Source organism: Equus przewalskii, chromosome 16 (genome assembly GCF_037783145.1).
Source record: "Equus przewalskii isolate Varuska chromosome 16, EquPr2, whole genome shotgun sequence".
NCBI classification, from domain to species: Eukaryota; Metazoa; Chordata; class Mammalia; order Perissodactyla; family Equidae; genus Equus; species Equus przewalskii.
The window spans coordinates 18,937,327-18,956,031 of NC_091846.1; the positions used below are offsets into that span (position 1 = coordinate 18,937,327).

The 18,705-nt window shown below is 36.6% G+C and overlaps 1 protein-coding gene across 2 annotated transcripts in view; it reads right to left on the bottom strand.

Annotated features, from left to right (window-relative positions):
* MRPS31 (mitochondrial ribosomal protein S31) overlaps window positions 1-18,705 on the bottom strand; it is a 39,393-nt gene that overhangs the window by 12,773 nt on the left and 7,915 nt on the right. For both annotated transcript variants that reach the window (XM_070578777.1, XM_070578776.1), the window contains exons 3-6: window positions 9,066-9,224; window positions 7,667-7,807; window positions 5,193-5,272; window positions 2,143-2,286 (exon numbers count right to left, since the gene is read on the bottom strand). In XM_070578777.1, the coding sequence (XP_070434878.1) occupies window positions 2,143-2,286; window positions 5,193-5,272; window positions 7,667-7,807; window positions 9,066-9,224 (524 nt within the window). The remainder of the gene's footprint in view (window positions 1-2,142; window positions 2,287-5,192; window positions 5,273-7,666; window positions 7,808-9,065; window positions 9,225-18,705) is intronic.

Consider the following 18,705-nt stretch of genomic DNA (forward strand, 5'->3'; position numbering starts at 1 on the left):
CTCAGGTTCTGACCAGTCTTTAAGGATTCAGAACTTCCTAAGTGCATGCTGAGGGGAGTGATCAGAGTGAGAAAGTATCCACTGTTCCTTTCCTGTTTTCATTCAGATATCAACTGCCTTAAGGGGCTGGAAATGAGACAGGTCCCTTTCTGACCCTGAAGCATCAATAATATGTACAGTGTATATGGATACTTGTCACATTTATCTTCCCAACCTGAACAAAAAGACACATTTTTTTCCTTTTTTAGAAATTAAATTTTCTCAAAAACCAGGTAATATTTAAGATGAATTCCTTTGGAGTTTGGACACTCAAGATTTTGATGAACTTTAAGTGTTTTCCTCTTGATGACAATGTACCACCAATTTACGCTTTCCTATTTACCCTATATTTGCTGGTTCCTAGAAAATACATAATATCCTTACTAATATTTTAAAAGTGTTACAGTATAGAGCAGAAAATAGTTACAGTAGCAAATCCTCTCACAATGTTGTTGTAGAAACGGATTCTGATGGTGATATTTACTTGCATAGTCTCCCTTTTTCCTCAGAAGAATCCCATAAGATAAATCCTATTATTATTCTCATCATTTTACAGATGGGGAAGTGAGGCTTGAGAGATTAAGTTCATAACTCAGAAATCTGAACTCCTAACCACTATACACTTCATTGTCTTTCCTAAATAAAGTCAGTTATTCTATTTCAATACCGGCTTTTAGAACCATGTTTTTAACCATGAGGACTTGGAACACCCAAGTTTCATCAAAATGAAATCTTCCCTTAATATCACACATTGTATTTTGTTAGTTTTCTGCTCCTTTTAAATTCTATGATCAGACAGGAGGGGAAAGGAACTAACATTTATTCATATGTATTATAATGCCAAGAACTGTGCTGAGCAACTCAATAACTTCACCTTATTTAATTCTTATAGTCTTCCAATGAGGTATCTTTAATTTTACAGGTGAGGAACTAAGCCTCAGGAGGTTAAATAATTTCCTCAAAAGCAAATGGCTAATAACTTACAGAGCTGGGCTCTGTACTCAGGTTTGCACAACGCAAAGTCCTTGGGTTTCTTTTTAACCTTACCCTGATACCTTCCAGAGTGCAGAAACCATAGTACTTTAAGAAATACACATGTTATATAACAGACGAAACACAGCATACTACATTACTGCACGTACCATACAAATATACAAAACATTAAGAATTCATTAAAGGATTTGTAAGTCTCTAAAGTTTTCCTATACAAAGTAATATTATATGAAGATAAAAGACTAAATATTTCTGATATTAAAGCTTCCATTCCACTTCTATTAATCCAAACAAAAAGTTATCAAAAATTAAAATGTTACAGTGACAGCATACTACTACAAAGGTTAAAATATGGAATACATTTTCCTAAGACTTATTGAGGTGTTTGCAATTTCTAGCCAATCTTACCATAAAAGTAAACAAATTCTTCTACTTGAAAATACACCTAAAAAAATCAATGAAAATGTTTAGCTGATGACAACATGGGTGCCATAAAAAAATTAATAGCACAGTAATACTGTCGTCATTTCCTTGATTGAGAAAGAGGTAACATTTCCAGAAAAATCTCCAGGAAAGTAGACAATATTTTATTACCAGTTGAAGGCATCCAGGTTTGCAGCCAAAGAATTTCAAAGCCTCCTAAAATTTTTGCTTTGAGAGGCTTTGAGTATAAGAAATTTACACCTCATTAATGCAATTGTTTTATGAATGAAAGATACCGGTATAAGACTTTAAGAGTTGTAATGTTCTCCAAAATTGAAGTATCATCTCATACCTAGTATTCAATGTATTAGAAGATTTACCAGGTAATCTCCTGCTTAGCAGTGAGGAAACTGTCATCATTTGCAGTTCTCAGCACTTTTATATCACAGAAATTCATGATGCATTTTTGTCATATAATTTTACTTCTTCATTTTCCTCATGAATGTGTAGAATTAAGTGAAATCATAACATTCTTTTTAAGAACACTGTCAGATTTCTTTTAGGACACCATAAAGATGTTAACACAAAGTTTCAAGATTCACGTAAATATCTCAATTCTATAACTGAGTATCTGCCTGATTTACTCTCCATCACAGAATTTTACAAACGTCTGAAGTTAAGACTTACCTGCTTCATTGTTAATTGGGAACTCCCACAGTTTCCCCTCTTTCGTCCACTGGATCATCTCTTCAAAACCATTCTGAAAGGGCTGTTCATTTACTGCGGCTAACTGCTTAGCAAATTCCACATCCCACAGTGAAGGCGCTGTCTCTGTTTAATAAAAGCATTCCAATAAGTACAAGTCAATGTAAATATCTTTATTTCTAAAAATGTTATGATCAACTCTGAATTGGTAATACATTTTCAGACCTTGAAGCTCATAATTAAACAGTATATAATGAAAGGTCACTCTCTGAAAGCTAAAACTGAAAAAAAATGATGTATAAAGACTACAACTACAAAAATTGCAAGTCTTAACTTTTGTTTCACTACAATATCAGGTAATCAATTCCTAAAGTCTCACTGCCCCCTCTACTGGAAAGGAAAAAAGGAAATGTATATTTTGTTTAAGGATGTTTTAATGAATGTGAATATTTTTTACACAACACGTGACTTTGATTCCAGCCGGTTTATCTCTATTTTTAGTCTGTCAAGGTAAGTCACTAATGTACTACTAATAAAGACCAAAATAGTTAAATTATCATAATTTTAATAACAATGATAATAACACTACTACTAACGGATATTGAGCTCTTACTCTGTACTAAATGCTTTTTACGCATTAGTTCATTTAATCCTCACAGCCAACTCTATGAGTAAGGTAATACAGTGTTAGCTTATAACCATCTTCATATCATATGTTTCAATCATTTATTTGCTTTGGAAATTTAAGATATCTTTCAAGAATAAGTCATATTCCCTCTAGTCATCGATGGTGGGAATGCAAAGTGGTAAAACCACTTTGGAAAACAATTTGGCAGATTCTGAGAAAGTTGAGAATACACTTATCATACAACAATTTTACTCCTAGATATTTACCCAAAAGAAAACATATGTCTATACAAAGACTTGTACATGAAAGTTCATGCATGATCATGCCTCACCACACACTGACTGCTGGATATTGAGTATGCTGGCCTAGAACATTTGATACACAGAAAAGATCACAGCAGTTAGGCTCAGTTAGCCACATTTACAGAGTAATCATACAGTGAAATAACTTATCATGGTCACTTTTTTGATTTATTCAGTGGCCACTGATCAACTTATGTCTTTTCCATGATCATCATCCTGATCCTGATCATCATTAACAGCTGCCAATTAGTGAATGTCCACGGTGTTCCAGGCACTGTGCCTGACACTAATTATATTACTTCATTTAATATTTGAGATGTATGTATTTACCTCATTTTATACATGGGGAAAGGGAGACTCAGAGAGGTTCGTACAGCAGAATCTGAATTTGAATAACCAGATCTACCCAACACCAAAATTCTTTCTATTAAGCTATACTGCCTCTCAGCTCTATATTACTCCAGGATAAGCAATAGGGTCTATGACCCTATCCTTTGCAGCAGTGGTCAGAACTTAGTGGGGAGCAAAATGTCGGAATTATGGGACAGAAGAACTCATTCATTCAGTCAAATAATTATTAAATACCAACTATATGTCAGGTATTATTTTAGGTGGGAGGGAAATAGCAGCGAATAATCACTAAAATTAAGTTTGCACATTCTTGTTATTCTTGTATTTAATTGGGAACAAGACATTCTTTAGACTCATGCAACTATAGCTTATTAAAACAGTACCTTCGTTAGAGTAAATTTACATAAATTTGGACATTATTTTCCTTATTAGAGTATAATAATTTTATACTGTTTTATAAAATACATATAACTGCAGTACTTCCTTGCCAGCTAATTTCAGTTTTAGGAATAAGATTTCTGATTAAAAAAAGCAAGCTAGTTCCTTCAAGAACTAAGTGCCTCTTCTGGCTTTCATTAGGTGGACAATAGTAGCTGCCCTGACGACAAATTCCCTTTTTGAGGCAAGCTTAACAGCTGCCACTTCAACACAGGAGAGGTGATCCATTCTCCATGCTTGTATTTTGTATTCCCTTTTCATCAGACAGGACAGAATGCAGTTTTCCTAATACAAGAAGGGGGGTTGTTGTCTTAGCTTCACCTTCAGTTTAAATGAACAAACACTGATTAACTCCTTTCCTCTATGGATATATACTTACAGCTCAATTTGTTCAAAAAAAAGATTTAAGATTTACAATAACTAATTCCTCTTATTTGTAAGTCAACTGGCTAGGTGCTGCTGGGTATATAATCAATGAGACCTAGCTCCTGATATCAAGGAGTTTATCAAATAGTGGGAAAATCAGATATTTATATAAGCTGATAGGAAGATTAAATGAGCCACTGGAGGCTTGCCCAGGAACTCAAATATAAAACTTGCAATTATTTCTACCAAGGTCCAAAAACCTAACTTACAATCTTTATAAATGGAAGTCACTTGTAAGCTGGAGACCATCTGTACTGAGTTTCTTCGTTTATTTTAAATTATCAGTAAACCAAAGTTAATGTCAGGCAAGAGGATGCTTGTATTTCTCTTTTAGTTAGACCTAAAATGGCAAACTTGAAGGATTTGACTTCTTACCCAAAGAAGAAAGGGGGAAGAATAGAGAGCAAAGACTAACCATGTTTTAAGAAAAAACACTATAGGTCTGCTAAATACATTCCCTGAATGCTCTTCTTCCCATGTCTTAAATAGTCAGTAAATCACTTCAGTAAGTTACTTCCATAAACGCTATCTTCTCACCTAGACAGTGAGTTGCCTTAGGACAGAAACACAGTTTATCTTTACGTAATAGCACAGAGGAAGTAGGTGATCATTAATGTTCTAACCCAGGTTAGTAGCCAACCTGTAGGTCTGGATTCAGGCAGCTGGTAGTACTTACCTCCCATTGTCTCACAGAATGCAACATTTCCAGGGAGAAATCTGACCAAGACCAGCAATGTCAACAACTACACTCATAAGCAAGATCCAGGCCGACGGCAGGGTGGAACATGAAAACACCTAACTTGTATGCAGTCAAAACATTAAGGATGTTTTTGAAACATGGAATGTTTCTACACCTGAGAAATAGTGTTGCTCTTTTCTTAACAAACCTGCTTCAGGTGCCTCTTCAGTAACTGCCTTAAGATCAAAGATATTAAGTCTCTTTCCCTTGAATATATTTTTCCTAAGACTGAAAAAGAAAAAACAATTTATTTTAATGAATATTTTTATACATGATCAACAAAAAAATTGTTTATGAGAAGAAATTTTTATAAAAATATTCAACGTAGAAATTAAAAATAATTCTAAGACCCACAGCAGACATTTTAACTAAATTGCCACATCTTTAGGACTGATAACTAAAAATAGAACCAATGCTGTTGAATTTTTGAATCATAATACAACAAGCAGTTAAAGCAGTTTAATTTCCAAAATACCTAACTGAAAAGACTAACTCAATTTGCCATAATTTTTACTTGATCCATTTCATATTAAGGTTTTAGAAAACTCAATGTTGTAGAAAGCTATCAGAATATGCTAAATTAGAAGTTGTTAAAGTCCACATTTCTGTGTCCTTAAAGGGCAGAAAACACTGCATGTTTAACTACAAATTATAACTATAAAAGATTACACAGATAAATAAAAACATTCCCACTTATAAAGCAATCGTTTTGTAATTTTAAAATAACAATTAACTTTCTTCACATAACTATTTTTAATTAACTGTTGAAATTAATGTCAGAGTTTAATAGGTAACTCTTCCTTGTACAATTTTAATCAACTGCTTTATGCATCAATTCACATTCCTATTGAATAAATTTACTGGCAGATTAAAATCCAGTTTATAAACTAAAAGGTTAGTTTTCTAAATAATTTTGAATTCCGGATCAAATTACTTTTTTCTACTAAATTAACTGAAAAATGCAAATATCATATTAAAAAGATAAAGTGATCTCAAGTCATGTGAAGTTTCCCTCTAGCAAGTCCCCAAATACTTGTCAACAAAGGCATTTATGCCCAGAACCATCCTCAACCCCTGCACTCTCCCTCACCTTCACGTCAGGTCAACAGGATGATGGACTACAGTAACTCACAGTAAGAAGGGAATGATTCGCTAAAGTCCAGAATTTTAAAAGAGGAAGGGAAGGGAACAGACATTTGCTGTGTATCTTCTGTATATAGTTTACACGTTTCCCTCCTATTCCTCAAGAAAGGCATTTAAGCTAGGCTTCATTTCAGCATTTTATAGATGGGGAAACAGACTGATGGGTCTGTGCAAGTTGCCCCAGGCACAGCATTCGTCAGTGGCACAGTGCCAGGATTGGAAGGCAGGCCAGCATGACTCCAAAGCCAGTGCTCACACTCATCTTTGTGAGTGACTCACACCTCTCATCTCTAACCGAAGGAATCAGTCTAGAGTACGTTTTTGGTGACCAGTCCAGACCTGGATTGTCTCAGGCTGTCCCAAGTCAGAGCAGGGTGGACAACTTGGTATCTCATTATTGCTTCCCCTTATTCTAGAGTCCCTTAGTCAGCTTTTTAACACAGTCATTACATGCACATAAACCCCTTTCCTACTTTTTTAGCTTGTCACTTTTTAATTTTTAATGACAGTTAATATCATTAAAAGTCAAATTACGACATAGCATTCTGATATAGTTGCATGGAACCATCTCAGAGGACTGAAGTTAAATATATTTGAGAAATCTTAACTAAAACGCCAAGTACACATTCTGTTGTATTCAGTAATATGTCAGAGATATAAAAGCACTTTAAATTAGTAATTCAAATAATCTTCCAAAGTCATTGTATCCTCCTGAACTTCCTTTGTTAACTACTGACCATCTTTTCCAATCTTCCTGTACAAATTAATAATTTAACTCAAGTTGCTAAGATTATACTTAAAACAAAATCCATGGCATACACAATGCATTGAAAACACTAATTGTGAGCACATCCTGGGTTAGTTTTTCTCAGACCATGCTAAATATCTGGTTCCTCCTCCAGAACTATCACTTCATGGGCTTGAAGGAGAGAAAAAGAACAGAAATTTTATGTAAATACAGACAGCTTTCTATTATAAAACAACTATGTAAGGCATGACTTAGCATCTTCAAGAACTGCAAATTACCAAATTCAAATTGCCACAAATCACCTACTACTTTAGGGTATTATAATGAACTTCTTTTTTTGATGGTGGGTTATTTCTCTAACATATGAAGAAAGATGATTATATCAACAGATATAAAGGGTATATGAATATACATTGTTAGGTACATAATCAGAATGAAAAATAATGCCTCTTGCAAAACATTCATTTGTTCAGAATTCAGTCAGCTCCACTTATTCTAAACGAGGAGACCTTTATTCATTGTAGGTAAATGTGAAGCAGGGCCCATTTTGATTTATGGTATAGAAAATTCTAGGACTGCTAAACCCAGAACATCTTTCCCTCTCTAGGAAATGGTACATGGACAGTAAGAAGACAGATATAAATGCATCCATAATGCTCAGATATCGATTGGCAATAAAGTAAACCTACAGTTCAACAAACGAAACCAAACAGACTGCAAAGCTTCAATACCTTTTCCTAAGATCAGCGGTCTTCTCCTGGCCACCATAATCGTCAGATCCTTCATCAAACTGAATCTGATGCACTGGTCTCGTGCTAACTCGAGCTGTGGCAGACTTGGCAACTTTCATATCTGATATTATGTTACTGAAACTGAAATAAGAAAAAGGTCAAGTGTATTGCAAACATTAGCTACAGAGTAGTAACAAACTTACTCAAACATGAGATTCACATCACTTAATTCATACTTTACTTCTATGCACTAATACAACATAAAAACTTATGTTTACATACAAGATTATACGTCACACATTAACATTCACATTTCACAGACCACTAAGATTTATGCTTCCCTCTTTTAAAGATGTTCTTCAGAAATGTTCATTTTAAACATTAAATTAAAAGTGTCACGAAAAATTAACATCCAGATAAGGTGATATATAATCAACGTCTGTATAATTATCACCTGGATTAAAAAACTAAATTAAAGTTGAAATTTAGCCACATTTTTTGTTGCCTTGCATTTCTGAAAATATAAATACAATGAGTGATCTGACTGACAGTCCAGTCACCTGTATTTGTTAATTTCCCAAGGTAAATCTGGTACACATGCTCACTGAGGACGACTGATTTAGATCACCCTTAAAAACAAAGCAGAGCCACCACTGACTACATTGCAGCAGCAGGCGGGATAACTTGGCCTAAAGTAATGGAGATGAGATGAGTGGAAAGATGTCAGCTAAAACATAAGAATAAGAGGAAAAAGAGAAGGAAAGAGGCCTGAAGATTATCATACTGTGCGTAAGACCAGCAAATTATTTAACTGAAAAAAATTAATCTTCTCAGAGAAACTGTCTTATTCTGTTATTTACTTATTTTTAAGAACATTACTAAATTTATCATTTCTTTTTCAGGGACCAAAAAAAAAAATGCATAATTTCTCAAAAGAAAAGCTTAACCATTCAATTAGTCTTTTAAAAACTGCAATCTTGGGGCCAGCCTCATGGCGTAGTGGTTAAGTTTGTGCACTCTGCTTCGGCAGCCCAAGGTTCACAGGTTTGGATCCCAGGCGTGGACCTACACACCACTCATCAAGCCACACTAGGGCGGTATCCCACATGCAAAACAGAGGAATACTGGGACAGATGTTTGCTCAGGGACAATCTTCCTCAAGCAAAAAGAGAAAGACGGGCAACAGATGTTAGCTCAGGGCCAATCTTCCTCACCAAAAAAACCCCCTGCAATCTTACTTAAGACATGAGTTTAAAAAAAAGCCAAATTGCTAATATTCCATCTATGAAGCATATTTTATATATAAATGAATCTATTATATATATTACTCACCAGTCACATAAAAAATAGCCTACTTTGAGATATCAGCCTTCCTGGCATAACTATTTGATTCACTAACCTAATTTTAGGTCTTTCTCCTTCTTTCTGTGCCCTTGAGTCTTCCTCGTGCTGCCGGAGCTGCCTGAGCAGCTCTGACTTGGTTGTCTGCTTGTCAAAAGGGAGAGAATCTGCAACAGCAGATGCAGCAGCCACCAACTCAGGACTCAGGGACTCACTTCTGAAAAAGAAAATGAAAAACAAATGAGAAAGAAAAAAGAGGGATTACTTATTATGCCATTAGTATAGTGGAATGTAAAATGAATTTTTTCAGAGGAAACTTTTGCTGTTCAAAAAGGTACTCAATTTCTGACGAAATCAAGAATTCTTAAATATTAGGTATTGGTTTTATATAAATTTTGAAATGTTAAAGGTTAAAGTTCATGGACACTTGCTGAAGCACAACACTAAGTCAGAACAATACATTAAGGTGGAAAGGTGAGGGATCAGCCTTAAAAATTATAAATTGGTAGATTGTTTAAATTAGATGTCATTTTATTTCAAAAACAATATATATTGTAAGCAAATATAAGAGTGGCTAACCCTGTTCATACAAGCTGTAACCCGAAAACTGGAAACAACCCAAAAGTCTATTCCAGGAGAACAGATAAATCGTGATATATCTATACAATGGAATAGTGCTCAGTTCACACCACAAAATGAAGGAAACTGAAAGAAGCTGTTTAAATAAAAAAGAGTATATACTGTATGATTCCATTTATATAAATTCTAGAAGAGGCAAAACTAATCTAAAGTGTAAAAAAATCAGAATAGTGCTTTCCTCAGGACAGAAGGCTACTGACAGGTAAGACGAAAATGGGAAATGCTCTGCATCTTACTAAGTGTGTGGGTTACACGGGCATATTCACTAAGCAAAATCCTACAGCTAAGATTTGCACACTTTAATGCATGTAAATTTTACCTAAAAAAAAACCTCATAAATCATTAATACCATCAGGTAGAAGGTGAAAAGCAAGTAAAGGCATAGATGATACAAGAATAGCAAAATGTTGGGGTCTGGCCCAGTGGCATAGTGGTTGGGTTCATGCACTCCACTTCAGTGGCCTGGGGTTCACAGGTTCAGATTCTGGGAGCAGATGTACACATCGCTTGTTAGCCATGCTGTGGCGGCACCCCACATACAAAATAGAGGAAGACTGGCACAGATGTTAGATCAGGGCCAATCTTCCTGACACACACAAAAAGAATAGCAAAATGTTGATAATTATTGAAGCTGGGTGACAGGTATAGAGGGTTTGTTATATGATTTTGCTTACTTTGTTTATGTTTTAAATTTTCCATAAAGAAAAAACTAAAAAAAACACAAAAACTATCAAAAACCTACTCTTTAGTAAATTAGGGTAAGTTCATAGAAAAATACGCCAGACATAAAAAGAAATTATTTACATTTTTTTTTTTTCCTGAGGAAGATTCACCCTGAGCTAACATCTGCTGCCAATCTTCCTCTTTTTGTACGTGAGCCACCATCAGAGCATGGCCACTGACAAGATGAGTAGTGTAGGTCCATGCCCAGGAAATGAACACAGACCCCCAAAGTGGAGAGCACCAAACTTAATCATTAGGCCACTAGGACTGGCTTTTTTTTTTTTTGGCTGGGAAAGATTCACTCTAAGTTAAGATCTGTTGCCAATGCCCCCCCGCCCCCCACAAAGCCCAAGTATATAGTTGTATATTTTAGTTGTGACTCCTTCTAGTTCTTCTATGTGAGCTGCTGCCACAGCATGGCTACTGACAGATGAGTGGCGTGGTTCCACCACACTCAGGAACCGAACCCATGATGCCAAAGCGGAGTCCAACAGACTTTAACTGCTAGGCCATCAGGGCTGGCTCCACATTTTTTAATTCACTGAGAACTGCCATCTCAGTAAGCAGGATCCAAATTAATATTTTACTATACCTGTCTTTCTATATTATGATCTGTTGTGTAATAAGCAAATCAAAGTTCCCAAATCCCTGAAGTTGTTGGATAAAGATTTTAAGGACTTTACTTACTAAGATATGGGAGATCTACAATCTGATTAGAAGAAAAATAGGAGTATAAAAAGAGGAAATATAATAATTAGTTAAAATGAAATGTGCTACTTTCAAAACTATTATCTGTGAATAAGGATTAAACCTTATCCCAATTTCTTTTATAACTACTTGTGAAGTTTACTTTCAAATTTTAATGTGTATATTTGATCAGAGTATGCAAAGACTATAGATGGGTATTCATTTTCTAGAAGCACACATTTTATGATAATGGTGCTCTTTATAGTCATAGCTTCTGGCTTTATAATTTGAAATGTTCTAATTAACAAAAATTGTGGAGGAGCCTCTCTCATTGAGAAAATAATTTTTACATACAGGGATCTTTCTACATTGATTTAAACAAGCTGATGGGAACTTGTTGAAATATCTTTTAACAATCCATTCTACCCTATAATCAGGCTATTTCATGAATACATACTTTTTTACTTTATACCCTTCTGTACTTTCTGAATTTCTTTAAAGTGAATTATACAACATATACAATTTCAGAAAGGGAATCCTGATAAGGGGAAAGATACTATTGGGTGGACACACAAACGGCGTAACTTTTGGCAGGCAAATTGGCAATAAATATCAAGAGCCTAAAAAAGAAGCAAATCCTTTAACCTAGCAATTCCACTTCCAGGAGTATTTGTCTAAAGAAAGTAAAACAGCTTTGTGGAATCTGAGGGATACAGCACGCTCCAAACTCGAGGCCTAAGCAGTTCCATCTCGTGCTTGAAAGGTGTCTGCACGTCTTTATCCCTAACTGTATTTCAGGTCTTTGTTCAAATGTTACGTTACCAGGGTTCTTCCCTGATCACTTTTTAAAAAATAGCACCTCTCCAGCCCCACCACTCTTATTTTTCATGTTTCTTCATCTGACATACTGTGTGTGTAGTGTAAGTACACCCCCTCTCCCGCCACCACCACCTCCCCCCACCATAATGTAGGGTGTAGAGACTTTGTTTTGTTCAATGTTCTATTTCCATCACTTTGAACAGAGCCTGAGATATAACGGCAACGGAAAGTTGCTGAATGAATGGACAAATGATGTGTATCATCATTTTATACTTACAAAAAGCTAGAAATAATCTAAATTTCAAGTAGGAGAGCAATTAACTGAGTAATAGCTAAAGCTTTCTTACTGGATGATCAGAGCAGGTAGTTGCTTGGTTAAAAGAAAGTTAAAGTAGCAGCTAGAAATTTTGGTTACTGCTGCACCCACTAGGGCTTGTTAGATTCCAGATACACTCAGATTGACAAAACTACCAGACACGCCTGGCCCCAACTATTCACAAAGATGAAAGACAGAACCATAGCAGGATAGCAGGGCAGCCTCAGGTGTCGCTCCCTGCAAGAGTCCTTACGGCACTTATGTTGGTGAAACTTCACACAGCCATCCAAGAGCCATTACGGAGGTGCAGCAGCTTCCTGGCATAGTGCCACACAAGAACCGGTATCACACGCCACAGGCAGTTTCCAGGGTCCCTACAAGGGACATGCAGTACAACTGCACTCAAGGAAGCCCTAAGCATGGGATCCCCATAAGGCATCTTATAGTTCTCCCAATCCAGACGCAATCAATCAATCAGGGGTCAATTATACCATAACAGTGTTTTCTATAATACACCTGACACCTACAGTTATCAGCTTACCAGGTGCAGCAGATTGTATTTTCAGAAAATAGAGACAGAAATATTTCTGGTTGCATATGCTCTTCCAAAATCTTGCAACATCCCCATTGAAAGGGGAAATCGAGAGAGAAGGGGCAGAGCAAAATGGCAGGGTGAGCTGACCCGGGATTCTCTCCCCTCCAAAATACAACAAAGGATTGGAAAAACTGAATTTCAGAGAATAAATCTAACGTCAACACATTAGAGACCTACAATACCAAGAAGGCGGAGATCATAAACCTTGCTCACAGCCTCAGAGGCCCTGGAATGGATAGGAGAGAATGTCGCTCCCTCCCCTAGAGTCCGCCGATGGCTGCTGCGCCTCCGGGAAGGAGCAGGGGAGGGGCCACGTGACCGGGGGATCATCCAGGACTCCTGTTGCTGGTTCAGTGGAAACCCACCAACGGCCGAAAGCTTCCATGGGCGGGGACCCCATAAACCCAGTGCCTTGGGAGACCAGAGAACAGAACCGATCTGAATCCAGATCGGCACGTGAGAATAGCAGCCCCTCCCTCCCGGCAAAGCCACTGGGCGCCGCCATCTCGCCCGAAGGTGGAGAGCTCAGAACACGCGGCTCTCCACCCCCATCTAGTGGCAACAGGCTGTAACTGCAAACGAATTCCACCACCATGTGGAAAAACCGCTCCTCTACCATCCAGCAATTTATAAAAGCCCCAGACCAGAAGGAAAACAATAAAAACACAGAATTAAGTCCTTAGGACTTGGAATTAGGTAAACTAAGTAATAATGAGTTCAGAGCAGCTATAATCAAAAAACTCAATGAGGTAGAGAGAAAGATAGAGAAACAAGCCAATGAGTTCCGGCGTTACTTCACAAAAGAGATTGAAATCATAAAGAAGAATCAAACAGAATTACTAGAGATGAAAAACACAATGGACCAGATAAAACACAATACGGATTCCCTGAATGCCCGTGTAGACAACATAGAGGAGCAAATTAGCATAATCGAGGAGAGACAGGCTGAATGGCACCAGACAGAGGAAGAAAGAGAACTAAGAATTTTAAAAAATGAGGAAAATCTGCGAGAGATAGTGGATTCAATGAGGAGTAAGAACTTAAGGATCATAGGAATTCCCGAGAACATGGAAAAGGAAAATGGAGCAGAAAGTGTGCTTAACGAAATTATTGAAGAGAACTTCCCAAATCTAGGGATTGACGGAGAAATGTGTGTAGAGGAAGCTTTGAGATCTCCTAGATTTGTCAATGTAAAAAGACCTACTGAAAGGCACATAGTTGTACAATTGGCAAGAAGGAAAGATAAAGAGAGAATACTCAGGGAAGTAAGAAAAAAGCAGAGAATAACCTACAAAGGAGCCCCTATCAGACTTTCAGTGGATTTCTCTACAGAAACCTTACAAACTAGGAGAGAATGGAGTGACACGTTCAAAGCTTTAAAAGATAAAAATCTTCAGCCAAGAATACTCTATCCAGCAAGAATTTCCTTCAGATATGAGGGAGAAATTAAATCTTTTCCAGACAAACAAAAGTTAAGGGAATTTGTAACTAAAAGCCCTCCACTACAAGAAATCCTCAAGAAGGCTCTCATACATGAAAAAAGAAAAAAGGGAGAAAGGGGTCACAATCCACAGACTAGGGAGACCGATGGATAGAACCAGAACAGGATAGAAAATATGCAACTATAGCATTACGGTAAAGGTAAGGAAACTACCAAAGCAAGCATGATCTTACCACTCTAACTACAAATTCATAACACGAGTTGGAATAAGAAATGAAAATAATTATTTAGGAGGGGAAGAGCAAAGGGTCTAAATCAGTATTGGCCAAGTAAGTAAGAGACCACCAGAGAATAGACTATATTACACACGAGATTCTAAATACAAACTTCAGGGTAGACACTAAAATAAAATACAGAACAGAGTCACAAATCATAAATAAGGAAAAATCTAAGAAACCCAGCATAAGAAATTGCAGTATTAAAAGGGTAGGCTAAAGCACACAGGAAAACAAGATAATGAGCGACAGATTGACAGCATTAAGTCCACATGCATCAATAATCACTCTCAATGTAAACGGATTGAACTCTCCAACAAAAAGACACAGAGTGGCAAAATGGGTTAAAGAACAAGATCCAACAATTTGTTGCCTCCAGGAAACACACCTCAGCCCCAAGGACAAACACAGGCTCAGGGTGAAGGGGTGGAGGACAATACTTTAAGCTAATAGCAAGAAAAAAAAGGCAGGTATTGCAATTCCTATATCAGACAAAGTGGATTTCAAAATAAGACAGGTAAAGAGAGACACAGAGGGACAATATATAATGATCAAAGGGACACTTCATCAAGAAGAAATAACGCTTATAAATATCTATGCACCCAACACAGGAGCACCAAGATTCATAAAGCAACTATTAATAGACCTAAAGGAAGATGTTGAAAACAACACAATAAGAGTAGGGGACCTCAACACCCCACTAACATTAATTGACAGATCATCCAGACAGAAAATCAACAAGGAAATAGTGGAGCTAAATGAAAAACTAAAACAATTGGACTTAATAGACATATATAGATCACTTCACCCTAAAAGAGCTGAATACACATTCTCCTCAACTGCACATGGAACATTCTCAAGGATAGACCATATGTTGGGAAACAAGGCAAGCCTCTACAAATTTAAAAAAATTGAAATAATAACAAGCATCTTCTCCAATCGTAATGCTATAAGGCTAGAAATTAATTACAAGAAAAAAGCTGAGAAAGGCACAAAGATGTGGAGACTAAACAACACACTATTGAACAAGCAATGGATCATTGAAGAAATTAAAGAAGAAATAAAAAAATGCCTGGAAACAAATGAAAATGATAGCATGCCATACCAACTCATATGGGATACAGCAAAAGCTGTATTAAGAGGAAAATTCATGGCAATACAGGCACATCTTAACAAACAAGAAAAATCCCAAAGCAGCAATCTTAAACTACACCTAACTGAACTAGAGAAAAAAGAACAAATAAAGCCCAAAGTCAGCAGAAGGAGAGAAATAATAAAAATCAGAGCAGAAATAAATACTATTGAAACGAAAAAGGCAGTAGAAAGGATCAATGAAACAAAGAGCTGGTTTTTTCAGAAGATAAATAAAATTGACAAACCCCAAGCCAGACTTAAAAAGAAAAAAAGGGAGAAAGCTCAAATAAACAAAATCAGTAATGAAAGAGGAGAAATAACAACAGACTCTACAGAAATACAACGGATTATAAGAGAATATTACGAAAAACTATATGCCAACAGAATGGATAACCTAGAGGAAATGGATAAACTCTTGGACTCCTACAATCTCTCAAAGCTCACTCAAGAAGAGGCAGACAATTTCAAGACCAATCACAAGGAAAGAGATTGAAACAGCAATCAAAAACATCCCAAAGAATAAAACCCCAGGACCAGATGGCTTTCCTGGGGAATTCTATCAAACTTTCAGAGAGGATTTAATATGTATCCTTTTCAAGCTATTCCAAAAAATTAGGGAAGATGGAACACTTCCTAACACATTCTATGAGGCTAACATCACGCTGATACCAAAACCTGACAAGGACACCACGAAAAAAGAGAACTACAGGCCAATATCACTGATGAACGTAGATGCAAAAATTCTAAACAAAATTTTGGCAACCAGAATTCAGCAATTCATCAAAAGAATCATACATCAGGATCAGGTGGGATTCATACCAGGGACACAGGGATGGTTCAACATCCACAAATCAATCAACGTGATACACCACATCAACAAACTGAGGAATAAAAACCACATGATCATCTCAATAGATGCAGAGAAGGCATTTGACAAGATCCAACAGCCATTTATGATAAAAACTCTGAACAAAATGGGCATAGAAGGAAACTACCTCAACATAATAAAGGCCATATACGACAAACCCATAGCCAACATCATACTCAATGGGCAAAAACTGAACTCCATCCCCCTGAAAACAGGAATGAGACAAGGATGCCCTCTATCACCACTCTTATTCAACATAGTACTGGAGGTCCTGGCCAGAGCAATCAGGCAAGAAAAAGGAATAAAAGGAATCCAAATAGGGAGGGAAGAAGTGAAACTCTCGCTGTTTGCAGATGACATGATCTTATATATAGAAAACCCCAAAGAATCCATTGGAAAACTCTTAGAAGTAATCAACAACTACAGCAAAGTTGCAGGGTATAAAATCAATTGCATAAATCAGTAGCATTTCTATATTCTAATAATCAACTAACAGAAAAAGAACTCAAGAACACAATACCATTCACAATCGCAACAAAAAGAATAAAATACCTTGGGGTAAATTTAACTAAGGAAGTGAAGGACCTATATAATGAAAATTACAAGGCCTTTCTGAGAGAATTGGATGACGACATAAGGAGATGGAAAGACATTCCATGTACATGGATTGGAAGAATAAACATAGTTAAAATGTCCGTTCTACCTAAAGCAATCTACAGATTCAACGCCATCCCAATCAGAATCCCAATGACATTCTTTACAGAATTACAACAAAGAATCCTAAAATTCATATGGGGCAACAAAAGACCCTGAATTTCTAAAGCAATCCTGAGAAAAAAGAACAAAACGGGAGGCATCACAATCCCTGACTTCAAAACATACTACAAAGCTACAGTAATCAAAAAAGCATGGTACTGGTACAAAAACAGGTGCACAGATCAATGGAACAGAATTGAAAGCCCAGAAATAAAACCACACATCTACGGACAGCTTATCTTTGACAAAGGAGCTGAGGGCATACAATGGAGAAAAGAAAGTCTTTTCAACAAATGGTGCTGGAAAAACTGGAAAGCCACATGTAAAAGAATGAAAATTGACCATTCTTTTTCACCATTCACCAAAATAAACTCAAAATGGATTAAAGACCTAAAGGTGAGATCTGAAACCATAAGGCTTCTAGAAGAAAATGTAGGCAGTACACTCTTTGACATCAGTATTAAAAGGATCTTTTCGGACACCATGCCTTCTCAGAGAAGGGAAACAACAGAAAGAATAAACAAATGGGACTTCATCAGACTAAAGAGCTTCTTCAAGGCAAATGAAAACAGGATTGAAACAAAAAACAACCCACTAATTGGGAAAAAATATTTGCAAGTCATATTTCTGACAAAGGCTTAATATCCATAATATATAAACAACTCTCACAACTCAACAACAAAAAATCAAACAACCCAATCAAAAAATGGGCTGGAGACATGAACAGACCTTTCTCCAAAGAAGATATACGGATGGCCAATAGGCACATGAAAAGATGCTCATCATCGCTGATCATCAGGGAAATGCAAATGAAAACTGCACCAAGATCTCACCTTACACCCATTAGAATGACAAAAATATCTAAAACTAATAGTAACAAATGTTGGAGAGGTTGTGGAGAAAAAGGAACCCTCATGCACTGCTTGTGCGAATGCAAACTTGTGCAGCCACTATGGAAAACAGTATGGAGATTCCTCAAAAAATTAAAAATAGAACTACCATATGGTCCAGCCATCCCACGACTGGGTATTTATCCAAAGAGCTTGAAGTCAGCAATCCCAAAAGTCCTATGCACCCCAATGTTCATTGCAGCATTATTTACAATAGCCAAGACATGGAAGCAACCTAAGTGCCCATCAACAGACGAATGGATAAAGAAGATGTGGTACATACATATATACAATGGAATACTACTCAGCAGCAAAACAGAACAAAATCATTCCATTTGCAATAACATGGATGGACCTTGAGGGAATTATGTTAAGTGAAATAAGCCAGCTGGAGAAGGACAATTTGTGTATGACTCCACTCATATGAAGAATTTAAAAATGTGGACTAAGAACAGTTTAGTGGCTACCAGGGGAAAGGTGGGGTGGGGGGTGGGCACAAAGGGTGAAGTGGTGCACCTACAACACGAATGACAAACACTAATGTACAACTGAAAT